The sequence below is a fragment of the Strix aluco genome, chromosome 9 (genome assembly GCF_031877795.1).
Source record: "Strix aluco isolate bStrAlu1 chromosome 9, bStrAlu1.hap1, whole genome shotgun sequence".
NCBI lineage: Eukaryota > Metazoa > Chordata > Aves > Strigiformes > Strigidae > Strix > Strix aluco.
Window position 1 is genome coordinate 22,872,620 of NC_133939.1, and position 19,161 is coordinate 22,891,780.

Genomic DNA, 19,161 nt, shown 5'->3' on the forward strand with positions numbered 1-19,161 from the left:
TTTTGGATGTTTCTGTAATATTCTTCAGCTGGGAAAGCTCCAAGTGGTAAGATTAGCCAGAAAACTGATCAAAAATCTCAGTTTTTTTGTGGCCTAGTTTGAAAGGAATTAATTAACAATTCAGTAAATGAAGATACCAAACTTCATCCTCCACCCAGTATTCACTTTAGAGCTTTGGGAATGGTTTTAAGATGTCAGGCTTTGAGATTAATGAAGATCTGTGAGGTAATTCTTTCTTAAGAAAGCTTAAAGATGTCTATACCATTGGGGAATTTTTTAAGAATAAAGAGGTAAATTAGTTTTTTTACTAGCGAGGGTCCAGATTCACTTGCAGTGATTGGGTGCTTGCAGACTTCACTACCTTTTCTGTCATTCTGGAAATTGGATTTGATTTTTGCCTCATCCCTTTGCTATACATGAGGGAAGTACAAATAGCCAAAAGTCTTCGTGATTTCCAAATGCCACACCAGGTATGTTTTAATGTAATCTTTCTAATTATTAGCTGTGTTTTACGCAAAATTGGTACTTTTGAATTTTTAAAATGCTAGCATGGGGCTTCAGATCCTTCCTGTACCTATATTCTGTTAAAATGTTTGGTTTATCATCCACCATCCTATTGGTAATGAGTTAGAATAAATAAAAATGAAACCAAGAAAGTGCAAAAAGTTCCAACTGAGAAATGTCTCAGAGATGGAAAAAAAGCAGTTTTTATATTTTCTTATTCCATGTTTCCCTGATGTAGAGATTAAACTGCAGATGCCACACTGTTTTGTGAGGTTACACAAAAGAAATTTTGAGCTGTCCTTCTCAGCAATTTTTTATTTACAACACAATGTCACATGAGCCATCTGCTGTATAATACACTGTTATGAAGCATCAGAACATATTACAGCTAAATTATGTGGCAATAGTAGGAAGATGGGATTAATTTATTCTAGCCTAGGAAAACATAGTCCAGAATTATCAGCTTTGTGTTTCCTATGAATATCAGTTAGAATCCTTTCTGTACCTATGGTATTCCTGTCTCACTATTTTGACATCCCTTTTGGATGTGCCTAAGACTGCCTAAACCACATTTTCGTTTGGGATGTAGGAGCTTGAGTCATTCAGATGCATTTTATTTGGTACTCTCTCAAATTACAAAGGGAATCTTTGCCTTGATATACATTTTTTGTCTCTAAACTTTACCAAAAAGGTGTATTTCAAATTTTGTTTTGAGAAGATATCAGCTAAGGAAATCTAATGTCATTAGCACATAAATTTAACTTACTGTGTCCTTCACATTGAAGAGTATGCTGATGCAGTAATTCAGAGAAAGAACAACCACAGAAACTTACTTTCTTATGCATTGGTCAAGAAGGAACATTTCAAATTAATTTTTGGCAGTACAGGACAGGCAAAATTCTATTCTAAAAGTTACAAAAATTGGTAAGTTTAGAAATTAGCCAGGAATATTCAGAAAGTACACCCCCCACCCCACCCCCTGTCACTGTATCATAGGAAGTAAAGAGCCTGGAAATATTTTGCCTCCCATTTGTTTAACTGCTTCAGCATATTTTTAAATACTAAGAGTAAAAATAGCCTCTTTGACAAAATGCAGAATATTCTGCTTGGAAGTAGTCAGATGGTATGAACATTTTTCCTGGTTGTCATTCCACTTAACTGCTGCAGATGATCTGAGAACGTGTTAAATGTGTTCAACTGTCTGAAAACTTTTGGTATGTCCAAAATAATTCACCAGCATTAAGGTAGCAAAAAAATTGAAATGAGGTAATTGGCACCAGTCACATCGCAAATAGAGTTAAAATTAAATCTAGGAGTCTTGATCCAAAGCCAGATTTTCAGAACCAGTCAATATTAATTTAACCCTCCTGCCACTGAAATCAATGAAAAAATTGCTACCAATGACAGCTGAAATAGACTTGGGCCTTTAACAAAGACTGTAATATTTACGGTCCTTTTCAAGGACATTAAACTGCTCAAATTGTTATTTGTCACGGCAATATTATAGCATTTTATCAGGTGCCGTAATTGTGCATGATCCAGTTGCTCAGCGCAGCTTTGCCACACCAGTTTTAGAAACCTCACATGCTGGATGTACTTCGAAAGCTGTACCTGGGACTTAAGCCCATTTGGCCCAAACAAGAAAATCTTTGCTTACAGTTTCAAAATAACAGTTGGGTCCTGCCCTGTGTCCAAGTAGCATGTGATGAGTTGAGAGGCGTTATAGCAAAGCAGGTCTTCTCCTCCATACATTTTTCCTCCACCTTTGCTCACCACAGATAGACATTAAGCATGGCTACCTGAATGCATAGCAATTCATTTGCTTTTTAAGTGGCGTATGCACATGGTGAACTTCTGTGTGAAATATAAATATGTAATTAAGCATCAGAATTTGAACTTAAGACCTAAAACCACTTATACGCTTGCTTATGATCTGCAGAAATGTGATTTGATATGTTTCCAAACCATTGATTCATAAGGGATTTTTGTGGGAAAACTACAAGCAAAAATTCTAATATAAACAACATATATATATATGTATCTATATCTAGTTAGTTCTATAAATTAATCTGTTTAAAAGGGCATTACTAACTATTTTTCAGTAGTTTTATTAATATTAATCTGTAGGAAAGGGAAATTTCCACTCCTTTACCTCATCCTGAATCTCAAAATTACTGCTAGTAAAAATATGGTAATTTTTTCTTCAATGCAGTGCAGATTTGCACCGAATGCAAAACAGCAAGTAGAGACATCTGTTGAACAGGATAGCTTAAGGGATTCAAGTGCCTTTGGTCATGGCTGATAAGAGTAAGAGAGGGAGTGATCCGATTCATTAGCCTAACCTTTTCAAAGCCTACACGGACATTTCACCACAATCTCACAACTATTTAAAAGACTGTATTTCCTCAAATTTGGAATAAAAGCAAATTTTGAAACCTTGAAAGTTGTTGTATAAGAGTTGTCAAGTTCTGTTCACTTCTATCACAAAGAGTGACATCTCCTCTCCAGCAGTGAATGCTTCATATTTGTTTCCTAGTCCAAAGAGGAACAAAGCAGGTACCCTCACAGACCCAATAATTGCATAATTCAGACAATTCCAAGTCTCCTGGAAGAAAGTCTCCTGGAAGGAGGCACATGCTACAGTAAGAGCCAAAGGGCAATGCCTGTTAGATTTCTCGAAAGGGAATGCACCTTGCCATTTGTAAAGAGCCTTATGATTTACAGCAGCCACCCCTAATGCTAGCCAGTGCCACTCCTTCACACCTAGTCTCAAATGTTCTCATGGCTGACTTATTCTAGATATCATAATAGTTTGTGCTCTCTTTTTTCCAAGTACCTAAGGGGGGTTGTAGCAAGTCATACAATCACAGATTAAGTTCCATTTTTGCAAATCATGCCTGGCTGTGGAGCAGTAGCAAAGCAGTCAGTCTTGTAATGAAGATTCAGACAAAACTATCTGGACCAGTTTATAGTACCTTCAATTAATTTTGATTAGCACCTCACTCCCAAATAGTTCTGTCTAAACCTCAATAGCATTATTTGTGTTGTTATCTTTGACATAAATAAGCTGAGAAACTGTGCCCTCAGTAGTGTCAGTTCAGTTCTGGCCATGAACTTGTAGGAACTGGAGAGCTTTGCAAAGGCTCATAGTGCTGAGCATATATCCTGCTATGGAACTGCTTTTCAGGCTTATGACTAATGTGTGGAGGCTGAAAAAAATAGCACCTTATCTTGGATTCTCCCCTCTTTGCTTTTTTTCATCTTATTTCTGTTTCTTGGCGTCATTTTCTAGTAGCCACAGTGGTTCCCCCATTCTGGTCGTTACACATCCGAAATCTCATTCTTGTTTCATCGTTTCTCTTGTATATGCCTTTTTCCTCTTGTCTTTGAGCTGAATGTTAATCTTACTGTACAGTTTTATAATCTATTCTAGATCCCTCTCACCAGCACGGTATATGATACAATGTTAATTTCTCCACTAGGTCAAAAAGCCACATTTGTATTAATTCTCTTGTGCAAACACCCTCTGTCTAAGCTTTGCCATTACTCTTTTACACAGTTGAAAATGATGCTGAATATACCAAAGTAGGATGCTTGTTCTCTTTTAAACTGTTTTATCTATTGTTATTCTTTAGCATGTATGCTTAGTTGATTTTTTCTCTCTTTCTTTGGCCAGGGACTAGCAGTATTCATTTCTTTCAAATTTTATGTAATAATTTGCTGTTAGCATCAATAAGATGCAGTGTAAGCTGCTGCAAATCCTGCTTCAAATAGAACATACACGGCCTCTGAGATAAAGTTTTCTGTTGATGAAATGCATTCCAATATAAGAGATGAAATTTAATTATATGGAATTCCAAATATGAGCTGTAGTATTTCACTCAGTATGTTTATTAATAGAATTAATACTGCTCAGCAAAACTGCCAGACTCAGACCACTAGTAGAAAGAAATTAAAAGCTTACCATTTTATTTTGAAGTTTTGTTGTTAATTTTCTTCCCTTTTTTCCTCTTTTTCTTCTAGTCAGACACAGAGTTTTGGGATAAAATGCAAGCAGAATGGGAAGAAATGGCTCGCAGAAACTGGATTTCAGAGAACCAGGAAGTACCAGGGCAAGTCACCATCTCAACCATCGAGAAGGTAACACGAAGTTTTTTAATACAGTACATCCTTCCTGTGAAACTTTTGTGATGAGCCTCACATATTCAAGGGAACCCAAGAAAACTCTGGACACGGAAACTAATTTTACCAAAAGAGCTCATCCTCTTTAAGTGTCTGTGAGCAGGGTAGATTTAAAAGACCTTCCCATAGAGAGAATACATTTAGACTTGCACACTGCCTGAATTCAGCTGAAAGGATCACGAAGCAAATTGCTGGATTATGGGCACTTTTGAAGATGGGTGCTTATGGAAGAGAACCAAATAAAAAAATCTGGGCTGGCACATTCAAACACTGTTGTGAATAGAAATGATAGAGATCCTGTCTCTCTTCTTCATTCCCTCCATTGCATGTTTTAATTTGATTTATATTATGCAGCTCATATTAGCATGCATCCTTTACACTGCAGCGGCAGGAAGAGGAAAAGGCAAAATTTAAAGAAACTCTAAAATAAACTTGCTTGCATCACTGTTCTGTATTTTGAAGGTTAATTGAAGATTTCAGGGTATTAACTGAACACACATCAGGTTACAAGCACTGCAGGGAGTCATCTGCCTGATGTGTGCTCTTTCCCACCCAATTGGATGTACTGGGCTCACGCTAGGTTCAGTTCTGCTGTTACTGCAGTCAGTGGGAGTTGTTGCTGTTATCTTGGATGGGAGCAGGAGAGCCCAACATGAGTACCAGTAAGTATAATTTCAGGGCTAAAGTAAAAATAAAGCAAGAAGAAACATAAGCGTCCAGTGATGCTGACTCTTTTACACATTTTGTCATTGAAATTTCCTGGGGGAGCTCCTACTGCTTTCATAGAACAAAGGATGTTTACATCCAGTTGGAAAATAGTGAGACATTTAATTTTATAGAGTTGCCATTCCTTACAACCATGCTTCATCATGGGTCCGTTATCTCTCTTCTCCAGGGTTATTATTTCCATACTGACAATCCCTTCAAAGACTGGCCTGGTGCTTTCGAGGAAGGACTGAAAAAAATGAAAGAAGGTGACCTGCCAGTTACAATCTTATACCTGGAGGCTGCCATTCTACAAGAACCCAACGATGCAGAGGTATTCACTCATGTGCCTTTCACTGATAAAGGAAAAGGGGAATCCCTTTAGCATGCAATGATGGAATGATTTCAGGGCCCAAACCTTTGCTAGTCATGACTGACTGATTGAACATGGTTTTGGAATAGTATATGCCTTGAAATAGATAAAGGTGAGCTCTTCGTAAAATGAGAATCTATTTTTGAAATTATAGCATTTCCAAGTTGTCATCTAAAAGCATTCGAGAGAAACAATATTTCAAACCTTTCCTTCTTTTCCTGATGTTTTCAAACCATTTTTTAAACACTGCTATTGAAAAGAAGAATATTTTTGATTTAACAAGAACGTTGACAAATTTTTTAAAGTTATATCAATTTTGGTAATATTAATGTTTTCAATGACTATATATTTAAAGTCTATTTTCTGTGAAACATGAAAAATATTTACAGTGTAAGTATTTAGGTCTCTTTGATTCTATTGCTACATTAAATTAAGCAGCAGTATTTTGAAATGCAGAGAGAATCCCCAGATCATCTAGAATCCCTTAAACCTGTACAACTTAATAGTTCTTCTTTACTGTTTTCCATAAAATTCTAGCAATATTTAAAATGTACAGTAACTCATATTTAAGAAATCACCATGTGATCATGCACCAACAGAATACCTTTGGATTCATTGATATAAATATTATCAGGCCCAAAGATACTCAAAACTGCATTGATATGTACTGTTGGTATGCACACCATAGAAGAAACTGTAGTTAGTGCAGGACAGATGTGCTATTTTTATTCACCCCGCTGCCTAACAGTGATATTAGTTGTAACTCTGCTTGCAGTTGGGTATATATAAGAAAATAACACAATGATTGATTATTTTTGCAGGCCTGGCAGTTCCTGGGCATAACACAGGCAGAGAATGAAAATGAGCAGGCAGCCATTGTCGCCCTCCAAAGGTAGATGAAGATAATTGCTAAATAAAGGGTCTGATGAGTATTAGGTAATGGCGGCCCAGGTATATTTAACGCCATACTTACCTTGTAACATGAAGCATTTATTCAACTAAGTAAAGCATTGACATAGATATGGAAATCTTCCCAGTGACTTCAGAGGGATGACTAGTGATTAATATTTCTGTTTTACTAAATAAGTTCAATATTTAATCTAGTAATTTACATAGTTGTACAAAAGAAAAGCTACATGGCTTGATGCACATGAATGAGGCATAATGTAAATAAAGTGCCTTTTTGATATTCTAGCTACTTGGCATATTTTCTGTAGTCTGTTCTTTACTAAAGAGATTTTCTTAATTGGAACAAGCTCCCCTCAGCTGCTGAATACTAAACTGACAACATTTTTAGGTTGACAGAGATGTGAAGATCACGGTCTGATTGTATGTAAAATGTCAGTTCCAAAATATCAGCATTATTATTATCTATCTGTAGTGGGTTTTCATGTTTCCATTTGAAACAAGTACCCTCTCCATATTCAATTGCATTAGCAATGTTAACCATCAAGTCATTTCACCTAAGGAAACTCTAACTTATTTATATGTAACTTATTAGCTTACCTGGATAGAAATCCAAGGCTTGCTCATCCCCACAGCTTTGAAACAAGCAACAGTGATGTTCACAAGGTAGACTAGATTCTGGTTTCAGTTAATAGTATATAACCATAGAAAGACTAATTGAGTTGATTGGCTTCAGCTTTATCAAAGAAAAACTGAGAATTCAGGATGGCTGAGAAAATTCATAGTGATGGAAGAAATTTTGTTTTCAAAATACTTTTTTATAGCTGCAAACCATATTAAACATTTTGCTTGAATTTACACAAAACTTCTCTTTGTTTACTAGACAGATACTATAAAAATGAATCTACCCACATTTAGTCATAACTAGAAAGATGAAAACAAAACTTGTATGCGTACGTTTATGTACATATGTGTGTATGCACAGCAACGTGTATGTATATGTGTGTGTATACATATGCATAATGCACTTATCACAGTAAAATAAGACAAAGTCCCTTCTTTACAAGTATCATTGGGTAGATCTCACTTGTGGGAGTGATTTTTTTACACAGATTATTTTGGAAGAATTCAAGATTTGTGTTTGGCTAAAAAAAATACCTCAATATATTTTTATTTTCTGCCTAGGTGCTTGGAACTACAGCCAAACAACTTAAAAGCTCTGATGGCCCTGGCTGTAAGTTATACTAACACTGGCCATCAACAAGAAGCCTATCAAGCTCTAAGAAACTGGATAAAGCAAAATCCAAAATACAAGTATATAGTGAAAAGCAAAAAAGGGTCCCCAGCACTTGCCAGGAGAATGTCTAAGACATCAGATGAAAGGTAAATGCAGTGTAAATCCCAATGGTGGAAATTCTAGAAATGACGGTGCATACTGTGCTCCCTTACTCTGTAGAAGTCCAGCCTGTTCCCTGTGATGGAAGACTCAAAGTGTTTAGTGGCAGGACTGGGAAGCTAACACAGGACATTTGGTTTAGTGACTGAAGGCTATATCTTATGCCATCCCTGGAAGTTAAAAACAAACACACACCACAGCTAAAAAGAGATGCTTCCTCTCAACTCCCATCACTTTCCTCTGACCCTATCTGCTGCCTCTGTATTCCCACAGCCCCCATTCTCATTCTTCAGCTGCTTCCAAATCAATACCAAGCCTGTATCCTGCTCTACATGTGTGTTCCTCCTATTGTTCATCATATTTCCTATATCCCAGCCAAGCCACTCGAGTCCAGGAATGACAGCCATTTTGCAGTGGGACATGGCTTCAGTTCACTAAAAATATTGGGCGACAGCATCTACTTGTTTAAGAGCCATTCTGGTTCTAACCAAAGAGACAGTGTAGTCAGTTTATCTGACTCCAGCCTAGCATACTGTAATGGGATCTAGCAGCCATTTTAAATAACAAAAAAACCCCCATGAGTTGGCAGCCCTTTGTCATGATTTCATGAGGTTGATAAAGCATCTCTGAATTGCGAAGTGTGTGATAAAGTCATTAAAGGCATAAACATGATTTATAGAACTCAAATGCTATCTCACTGCTTGTCATTTTGAAGACAGGCCTCATGTTTTACCCTTATCACTAACAAGCCCTGGGTTGACTAGATAATTTAGTACAAGAAAAAATAAAATATGCAAGTTCTACTAATTGCTAAGTGTGTTATGCTACTTTGGCCTCATCCTGCTGACATCTGGTGTTGTCAGTGCAAAGGTTTTATGAAGCCTACAGCGGGTACAGAATCTTAAATTTTGGTATCTTTTGTCAGAGATCTTAGCTAGTAACTTGATCTGTGCCTCTTAAGAGTGACTATTTTTGCCAGTAAAGAACTCTTTTATGTCTGAGAAACTCATCCAATTTAATAAGCCTTCATGTTATCTCACTTGGGTTCATAGCTGCACTTTGACTTCATAGAATCATAGAACAATTTGGGTTGGAAAAGACCTTTAAGGTTATAGAGTCCAACTGTTAACCTAGCACTGCCAATCCCACCACTAAACCATGTCCCTAAGCACCACATCTACACGTCTTTCAAATACCTCTAGGGATGGTGACTCAGTCGCTTCCCTGGGCAGCCTGTTCCAATGCTTGACAACACTTTCAGTGAAGAACTTCCTAACATCCAATCTAAACCCCGCCCCAGGCACAACTTGAGGCCATTTCCTCTAGTTCTATCACTTGTTACTTGGGAGAAGAGACCAACACCCACCTCACTACAACCTCCTTTCAGGTAGTTGTAGAGAGTGATAAGGTCTCCCCTCAGCCCCCTTTTCTCCAGGCTAAACAACTGCAGTTCCCTCAACTGCTCCTCAAAGGACTTGCTCTCTTTATGCAGGTGAACTTTTTTATGCCAGGCATGAGTTTACAACAGCACCTGGAAGTAGATCTTTGCCATGATGAAGTTGAAGAAGCTTATTTTCAAATTTAGGAGTATATCACTTCTGGTACATCCACTACAGGGATTTTGATTTCTAGCTATGCAATCAATATTGCAATATTTGTAAAGGACTGTAAGATGGAACTTTACATTATTTTTCACCCTTGTCTAGCTCATTACTTGAAGAAGTAAAGGATTTGTACTTGGAAGCTGCTCACCAGAATGGTGATATGATAGACCCTGACTTGCAGACAGGACTTGGAGTTCTTTTCCACCTGAATGGAGAATTTAACAGAGCAATAGATGCATTTAGTGCTGCTTTAACTGTTCGGCCAGAGGTACATTTTATGCTTTTACATTTTTAAGAATTTAGCTTTACAGACCATTTTCTTTCTCCCCTCTTGATCAGGCTAATATTAATGAGATGTCACTTCAGCCATTAAAATTTTAATACCTGAAATAGAAATGTTAATTACAAGACAGTCCCTTTTAGAAGCAGATTTATACATGTCCAATTTCTAGCTGTGTGCTGATTAGTTGTACGAGTTATATAAAGTTGTCTGTAATCTTGAGTCAGAACCTCACATTTTGTGTCAATTAAGAGAAGATACAATACTGTTATTTTCTGCAGTCTTCCTTACTTTTCAAGAAAAAAAATGAACTATTATGTCCCTTTTTGACACCTACAGTAGAAAACTCACTTTCTCACCAGGACTATACATTATGGAACCGTCTTGGGGCAACCTTGGCAAATGGGGATCGAAGTGAAGAAGCTGTTGAGGCCTACACACGTGCTTTAGAAATACAACCCGGCTTCATTAGGTCCAGATACAACTTGGGGATAAGCTGCATAAACCTAGGGGCGTACAGGTAAGTTACAAAAATTTGTATACAAAAAAGTCAGGGATCATAACTACCAAGTGAAAAATCATTTTCTATCTCGAGCTATTTAAGAAAAAAAAAAAAATCAGAACATAGCTACATAATCTCAGCTATTGTAAAATTTTGTCATTATTTTTTACAAAGTATAACAAAGCAATGACACTTTTCTTATTCCACAAATTATGCACAACAGAATTACTGAACGTCTATCAAAAGAAAATAAATCCCTCATTCAGCAAGCTGCTTAAGCAACTTTTTAGCTCTAAGTGCAAGTACTCTTATTATAATCAGTGGAATTGTTCTCACACTTAAACTTAGTCCTGTGCTTACAAGCTTTTCTAAAAGAAAATACAAGAGCCTGTCTTTGGAAGGGAAACCAATTAAACTGCTTCAAGTAGCTAATGCTGTCAAAAACACTTTTGATACATCCTTCAGGAATCAAGGGTGATATTCCAGGGTCCCAACTGTCAGCTTAACACAGTTAAGATGAAGGGGAGCTACACAGCAATGAAGACAGTATCCCCAGATGTATGAATAGACTGAGCTCTGCATTACTACAAGCCACATCCACTTGTTTAAAGAAAAATCAAGCAAGAATAACACAAAGAGACCAATGAACTGCATTATAAAATAATATACTGGAGTCTAGCATAGAACTGTAGAAAGTTTTACTCTAGCTGTTAAGCAAATTCTATTGCTTGTTTCTTTTTTCTTCTCCCCTACAGAGAGGCTGTCAGCAATTTTCTCACTGCTCTCAGTTTGCAAAGAAAGAGCAGGAATCAACAACAGGTTCCCCATCCTGCTCTATCAGGCAATATTTGGGCAGCACTTCGAATTGCTCTGTCTATGATGGACCAGCCAGAACTATTTCAAGCTGCCAATGTAGGTGATCTAGACATTCTGTTAAGGGCCTTTAATCTAGAGCCGTAATAAAAAGTAACCACAAATTGATTAAATTGTATTAGGAAACAGAGAACTCTTTTGTTACTCATAGCAAATTGACCACATTTTCCAAAAGATCATGGCTGTAGATCAGTAGGGGAATTCTCTCGGACATTATTCAAAAAGGAAAAGTTCAAAAGCACAAAATATTGTAAATAAATTCAAAGGACTGAAATGAGCTGCAACTAATCTGACAAAGCCCTGAACTATATGAAGTAGCCATTTCTGAAGAATCTTCATCCCATGCAAGCTATATCTCTCTATATATACACAGCTATACAAAGAAAAATATATTAAGAACAAACCTAGATAATTGTTATTGCACATTAGAATGGCAAGCAATGCATCCAAGGAACCTGCTTAGTAGCTCACTGCACTATGTTGACATCCATTTGCCCTACAACGTGGATTCCCTGTCCTTTGGTTTCTTTGTTGAAGTCTTCTCAAGGTCCATTTTTAACATATCTCTGAAAATAGATGCATGTAAAATGGATGTATTTTGTTTGAATATTTTTATTAGTTGGCAGTCAAGAAAATTTTTGCTTCCAAAGGTACCTTGATTAATTTGGGCCCAATTCTGCAGGCTCATTGAGTTGTAAACCATGTGCAATGTTAAGAGGAACATTGTATACAGAGGTCTATGGGATTAGGCCATGTACATATGGAAAGGCCAAGTGTTGCCAGCAAAAGTGGTAATTTGCACTAGAACTGTTGCTGTTTAAACCAGCTATCCCTGATCTTGGACAGAGTATGTCTGCTTCAGAGGAGTTCATAGCAGGGTCTGCACCTATCTATGTACTTATGCACTTTAATCTTTCTTTTTGTAAAATAGTGCTATGCTTCTATTTTAGTTACTACCAACAGAATGTACAGGATAGCCTTGTTGGTATAAAGGACCAAATATAATTTCCTGAAATGTGATGAGAGGGTTTTCAATATTCTTCTGTTTAAAAAATGCAAATACCGTATAAACTGCAATATCTGTTAGAAAGATTATTCTATTATGCATCCATCAGGTACTACATACATGCATGTGCATGCACATACATGTTGTATGTGAATTATGTCATTTCAGAACATACTAAGCCACAGATCTTTATTGCAAATAAATAAAAGTTTTCATAGGAGTTAATGCCTGCAGACCATGCTCAAGGGAAAATTTTCCCTGAAAAAAATTGGTCTATGCAATGTTTGTAGGACTGAGATTAAGATTTGATCCTGCTGTTACGGCAAGCAGTAGCAAAAGTCCCAGCGACCTCCATGAGAGCAGACTAAATCCTTAGATAACATTAGTATTTGTAGCTGCTTAAAAATTTAGATATATATATACACACCATCTTAATTTTCCCTGATTGGATGAATGGAGAACAGTCCTGGGGACAGTACCCTGACACATGATGAATTGATTGATTTAGCTACAGTCAAACATATTTAGCCCAAGGTGAATGTGTCAATCAAAGACAGGAATAGAAATTTTTAAGGAGGTAATTTTCAGTTGCTCACATTTTTAATATTTTTCCTAAATAGTGGAAGATAAAATGTGTTATTAGGTGGCTACTGTGGTCAGGAATTCAATGTGCAAGGTAGCTACTGAAATGTGCTAAAGTAGAACAAATAGCGCATTTCCTATAAACAGCATTAAAAGAAAAATCCAGCTCAATCAGCTGGAAGAAAAAGAAAAATCCAACTGCACAGATCACAGAGAAAGAAGCTCTATGGGAATTGGACAGTTTCACTAGTACAAACCTAAAGTTTCTTGCAGCTGTCTGTTATTTTGAGCAACCACTTAAAGGAAAATTCCATGTAAGACAGTATAATCACCGCATCTAATCACTAACTATAGTTTGTTAAATAAAAATAATCAATTCTCATTAAAAAAATAAAAGGCTTACCCCTCACTCTCTCCCACAGAATAGGGATGCTGAAACAGCTACAGGAATTTTTTTAATAATGCTTTATTAATTCATTGTTTACATATATATTCCTATTTATCTATCAAGCGTTTCATAACTGATTCCTGCAACTTTCTCTAAGGATTGGTTTTCAAGGACTGACTGTGAATGTCATTTTAGCTAAGTGGGCTGCTGTATGCATATCTGCTGACAACAGTTTGCTCTTTTGCTGTGACAGCGATGTGTGATGACAGCTCTTTATTGATAAGGCAGAGCAGAAGGTGCAGTGCAATTGAATCTGGAAAGTGATAAAAGAGAGGGGAGGCAGCTTTGAGAAGAGGCTGTAAAGCAAAGGCATATGTGCTTAGATTTTGCTTGATGCCCTGCCATCACACAAGTTCTTCTAGAATATCCTCTGTGCTGCGGTGTAGGATAATCAGTACTTATCCAGAGGAATTAGCTGTTCAGGAGCTTTATTTTTATACCTTTCCAATAAAAAAACCTGAACTGCTTGACTTCTCAGAGTCAGAAGGGCATTTGATAGTGATGGCAGTTCACTAAATCTCTTCTTCTCTAGCATGTGGACGAGTAACACAGCAATTCTGTTAGGAAAACCTAATGCAACTCCTAGCCTCCCCAAAAAAGAACAGAGTAAGTAGGTAGCTTTTGATTTATCCTGGGATGCACTGGTCAAAACTGTAGTCATCTGCTGATACCGGTCCACCCCTATGCGATTGGTACGAGAAAAGTTGTCTGTGTAAACCTAGAGAAAAACCACTGGGGCTGAACTCTACCTCCCAAGGGCCCCCCCAGTTCATCACAAGCACTGCGGTTCTGCTCATACGGGACACGGGCTGCAAAGCCAACCCCAAGAGGTTGTGTGCACTCTTGGAGATTACCCCAGCTGCTCTCTGCGGGTTCAGACACAGCCTATGGCCAGGTAACCACGTACCACTGACCGAGACACTGCACAAGGGAAGGACTAAAGCAGACAGACTTATAGGGGACAGTGACACATCTCCTTGTGCTAGACACCAGTTCTGGCCTAGTGCGTGTGGGACAGCGGCTGGTGGCTGAGCTCACCTCACTCTAACTAGGTCGGGCTCAGCAGCTCTTGGTACTTCTGGGGACTTCCTCAATATCCTTGATTTTATCATCCTCCTTTAGCTCCCACTGCCAAGCACTGTCAGTGCAGAAGACAGGATTAGATACAGCTTTGATCTGACCTCCTCATGGTGTTTCTTAAATATTCAGTGGCAAGCATGTATATTTGCCTGAAACAGCAAGAGGAAACATGTGAGGAGGCTGCAGCATATTAACACCCTGAGGAGGAACTTCATCTACTCATACTTCTAACCAAGCATGAGGTAGGATAAATAAGGCGGCTGTTGAGCAGTAGCAGATTGAGCCTGAGAGTGAGAGACAAGAAATCTGGGTCCTGTTCTCAGTGCTCCCTGTGAGCTCGACCAAGTCAAAACCTCCTGCCATCCCTGGCTTGCCCAGGGGTGCAAGGAAGGAAGATGGGCAAGTAGCAGCCACCATGTGATGGCACTACCCAAGAGCAGGGGAGTACCCGTGTCTCACAGACTGCATGGCTGAGGTCACCACTCATGCAAATTGAAAGGTAACACACAAACGCAGGGTTCCTCAGGTCTAAGTAAGGAAGCAGTTTCACAGAGACACTAGCAATTTCAGCAGAGAAGGGACTTGGAGACATTTCTGGATAACAACTGTACAGCATCTATGGAGTGATGCCAAATTGGAGTGCTGCAACGGTTTATCATCATCTCACCACCCCTGTTTCCCCTTCTTATTACTCCCCTCTCTCCAGAGGTGATTTTTCACTGCCAGGTAATTGATTCCAAATTTTTGAGTCTTTTTTCTATTTTCTATTTCATGCAATTAAAAAATGTTTTCCTAACCCCAGCTTGTGACTGTCCCTCTCCTCTGCGAAGCTTTATGAATATTATGACCTCTAAGTCTGATCCATCAAGCTGCTGAACACTGAAAGTCTGTAGTCTTCACAGGCATGCTCAGCACTTTGCATGATCAGCTGATGTGCACGGATTCAGTTACCAGACGAGGGCTGGCCTCTGACACTGCTGCACATGCTGCTGAACAGGCCCTGAAATCAAAGTGATTATTTATAGTGAGGCTTTGCGATGAGAGCAATAGGCTCATTTCTTGCCGACCTCTTTAAACTGTAATGACTCTAGAAACCTTGTGGCAATAGACTGGCTTATGTCAGGTTGAAGAATTGATTTGACGTTTAAGTAAACACATAGGCATATCCACATCTAATGGTATTTTCTTATGATCTGATAAATCACCGCAGTTGTAAAAATATTGAGGGGGAGGTTCAAATGACACAAAACCTCACATGCCAGTATTGCATGCAGCTACATTAACAAATAACCACAGTGAAGCATTAACACAAAGCATGCAGTAATGCTACTTGAGTACATGTTTACAGAATGCATGCAGAAGGCCCACACATAGGGTAATTTTAAACTGTTGATTGGTATCTTCTATGGGATATTTTAAAAGTACTTTGCATCTGCCAAACTCAAAACAGTTGATCATGTTATTTGGAACAGGTTAGACCAAAAGCAGAGCCCTTTTCAAATCCCATCCTTAGAAATCACTTTGTTATGGATTTCATGTTTGCTTCAATTGTTTAATTAATGATAGACATCTGTACTAACAGCTTTTGTAGACATTTTAGTATCCTCTTAAGAATTAAAAAATGAAATGTGCACAGCTTTCACGGTGAAGCTGGTGCTTGGATTTTAACATTTTCTTCTCTAGTATAAACCAGATCTCACCAAACCAAAGAAAAATATTCCCAGAGCCAGTGAAACAACTATTGTCTCAGTCTACACTTACTTACCATTACACCTTACCAGTCTACACCATACTAAGCTCTGAAGGCTGCTCCGTGTATGACTGTCCTGTTTGAAATATGCAGATGTAAAACTTCCCAGGATCTGAGTATCTGCTGCATCCACTGATTTCAGCTGCAGACACTTAACTCAGCTGAAAGCTCAGAACATCATGTTAAGCACGAAGAGCTAATGAGCCAATTTAGAAAGCCTGGGCCTGTCTGTCAAATGAAGAGGACCCTGGCAACACCAACAGCTCAGCCAGGCAATCCTAGGAACGTCCAAAGAGCATGGGCCTCCCTAACACAAAAGCCACCATGACAGAAATAATAACTGATACAATTACTGGCAGCCACAGAGGCAAAGCCGGAGGCTAAATCATTCCCTGATGGAGCCAGTGAGAATTAGAGTGAAGCATAAATTGGTTGTAGATCTCTTTTGCCCAAACATGCATCTGCAAAATGAGGCATATTCTTTACTTTGCATAAATAACCTGCACAGTTGAAAACCTGAGATTTCTGGTCACCAGTGTTGTCGGCTTAGCAGTCTGTACAGCGAATTTATGTAATAAATGCTTATAAAAAACTGAGTATTCACAGATAAAAGTGATAGACAAAATGCACTGCATGTTTTGAGAAAAAATGGTGGGTATGCAATACAGTATTGTCTACTATTCAAACCTCATCTAGGCTAGAAATCAGATTCCTTCATTATAGTTCTACTGGTTTTGGACAGGTGAAATAAATCAGAGAAAAGGAGTGCCATGCATGAAGAGATCACTGACACTTTGAACAAATCTAGGCAAAATGAAAAATAAGCAGGTCACAGAATCCACAGAAAGTTTCAGAGCCTCAGCCCACAAAGTAATAGGTATTAGGCATGGGAAAGAGACAGAAGGAATCTAAATTTTCCTAAAAATAAGCTGTAACTTTGCAAATGCTTGCACATGTGACAGCCCACTGAGCAAGCTTGCATGGTCAAGACTTAATGTGCTTTGATCTTTTTTCCCCTTCCACATTTACAGAATGCCATCAACATTGGCTAAAACTTTAATTTAAATAGCCTTTTTAATATCACTAATCTATTGTAAATTCAGAAAAAACATTTATAAATATATTTTATATATCAGAGTATAACGTATCAAGTAAAATAAAACTATATAGTTTAGAGAGGCATTCTGTGTGGCTTCTTCTATATGCTGTAAACTGTTTGAAAACCTTTGCAATCTTGCCTCAGTTTTTTTGGCTTTATTTTTAAGCCAACATACAGGAAAGAAGAGATTATAGGGTTGGCAGATACTTTCGCCTGAGCCATCTGAAGAGCCCTGCTGCTGCAAAGACTTACATTGCCCACTTAACTTTTTGTGTTGATAGTTAAGTGTAGGTGCAAGGCTTCGCAGAGAGGTGGGCGGTGGATGCGGAGGCGGGAGTTCAGCCCTACACCTGAATGTTTACATTCCGTTACAAAGGTTCATATTGACCCAGATTGAGAATCTGAGTGTAAGTACATACAGAGTAAAAATTTAGTTTCTTACTACAGGTAACTTTGCCTCTGTATACTTAGTGCATTATCAGCTGTGTATACTATTAAACACAGACCTGTAGTTTATTGATGCTTTAATTTGATGTTTCCTTGCACTGCTGTTTAAAATAATCTATTTCCTCAAAAATGAATGATGTGCATATTGGATGTGCTAAATTGATTAAGGTCACAGAAGACTATTTGCAGAGCACCACATTTAATGTAGTATTTTTGTACTGTAATGGAAGCATGCCTTCCTTGGGTTCTTTTCCACATATTAAATTGTATTTATTTACCTGTATTTATAACTGTGCGATTTTTAAATATGTTTTAAAAATAAACTTTGTCTGTGGCTTCAAATATTTCAAAATCTCTTTTCAATTTGAAAATGGTCTTGACTATAATTACATGAACTGAAAGGAGGGACCTACTTCTCCAATTGAAATAAAGGAATTTTTTTAATGAGGTCTTCTATTGTTTACAATGTGAACATGCTCCTCTGCTTAAAAATTAAGTCCACAAGATGCTTTTTTCATTACCATTTTTCATAAATTCATTGTTACTCTAAGGTAGAGTTATTTTTATAATTTATTTTTATTTCAACATATTGATCAATTATACTTACATCTGGAATTTGTACTAGCTGAGGTCTGGCCCAAAGGATTTTGTGCATTCACTCTGTATGAGGGAAAAGGGAAAAAAAGTAGATCAGAATTTTTCCTGAAGATCATGCAACTGCACACCTCAAAATTAAAACAGAAATAATAATATTACAAGACAATCTTTCTGAAAAAAACAAAGCTAACTTTCAGTGATTGAAATCGTTAACTCAAGCAACTTCCCATAAGCCATAGTGGGAGTTGGCTATTGGTGTTTTTCAGTTTTGGCTTGCTTTCATGTGATGAGGTGAAAGAGGTAACAGAGTAGCAATGACATCATCTTTACACTTTTGCTATGGGATACTAACATAAGTGGGACATAAAACTCCCGTACACAGCTGCGGACAGAAAAGATGACAACCAGCAAGAAGGCTGTGACAGTTACAGCAGGGGGCTATTGGCAGAGCAGGTCAACACTGGCATGGATCTGAAGACACTTTCAATGGACGTGTGGGTTGCTCCAGAAAAGAGAACCCAGAACATACAGCCAGTTTGCCTGTAGAAGGAAAGCTCTGTCAGAAAAGCCAACTGTCTATGGCTTTAACCAGAACATTCCACCAAACAAGAAAAGGGAACAGAAACTAGAAACACACTAATGCTTAGGATGCAATGGGTGCTCTGGACACTGGTGTGTTTTTCCAGGAGATGTTAAGGTTAGTTTAGTTCTTGCTGCTCCAATGTACCAACAAAGCAGCAGCAGGAATGCCCATCAGTTATGTGCTCTGTAGTGAACACAGACCAGGAAGACAGCGCTGCAGTCCTGAAGGCAAAGACGGTGTTTGG

General features: G+C 38.0%; 1 protein-coding gene across 7 annotated transcripts in view; it reads left to right on the forward strand.

The window, feature by feature from the left end:
- Positions 1–18,079, forward strand: part of PEX5L (peroxisomal biogenesis factor 5 like) — a 116,953-nt gene extending 98,874 nt beyond the window's left edge. For all 7 annotated transcript variants that reach the window (XM_074834229.1, XM_074834234.1, XM_074834230.1 and 4 more), the window contains 7 exons: positions 4,528–4,644; positions 5,582–5,725; positions 6,586–6,656; positions 7,856–8,053; positions 9,773–9,938; positions 10,313–10,470; positions 11,208–18,079. In XM_074834229.1, the coding sequence (XP_074690330.1) occupies positions 4,528–4,644; positions 5,582–5,725; positions 6,586–6,656; positions 7,856–8,053; positions 9,773–9,938; positions 10,313–10,470; positions 11,208–11,412 (1,059 nt within the window). In that variant the 3' untranslated portion in view covers positions 11,413–18,079. The remainder of the gene's footprint in view (positions 1–4,527; positions 4,645–5,581; positions 5,726–6,585; positions 6,657–7,855; positions 8,054–9,772; positions 9,939–10,312; positions 10,471–11,207) is intronic.
- The last annotated feature ends 1,082 nt before the right edge of the window (positions 18,080–19,161 follow it).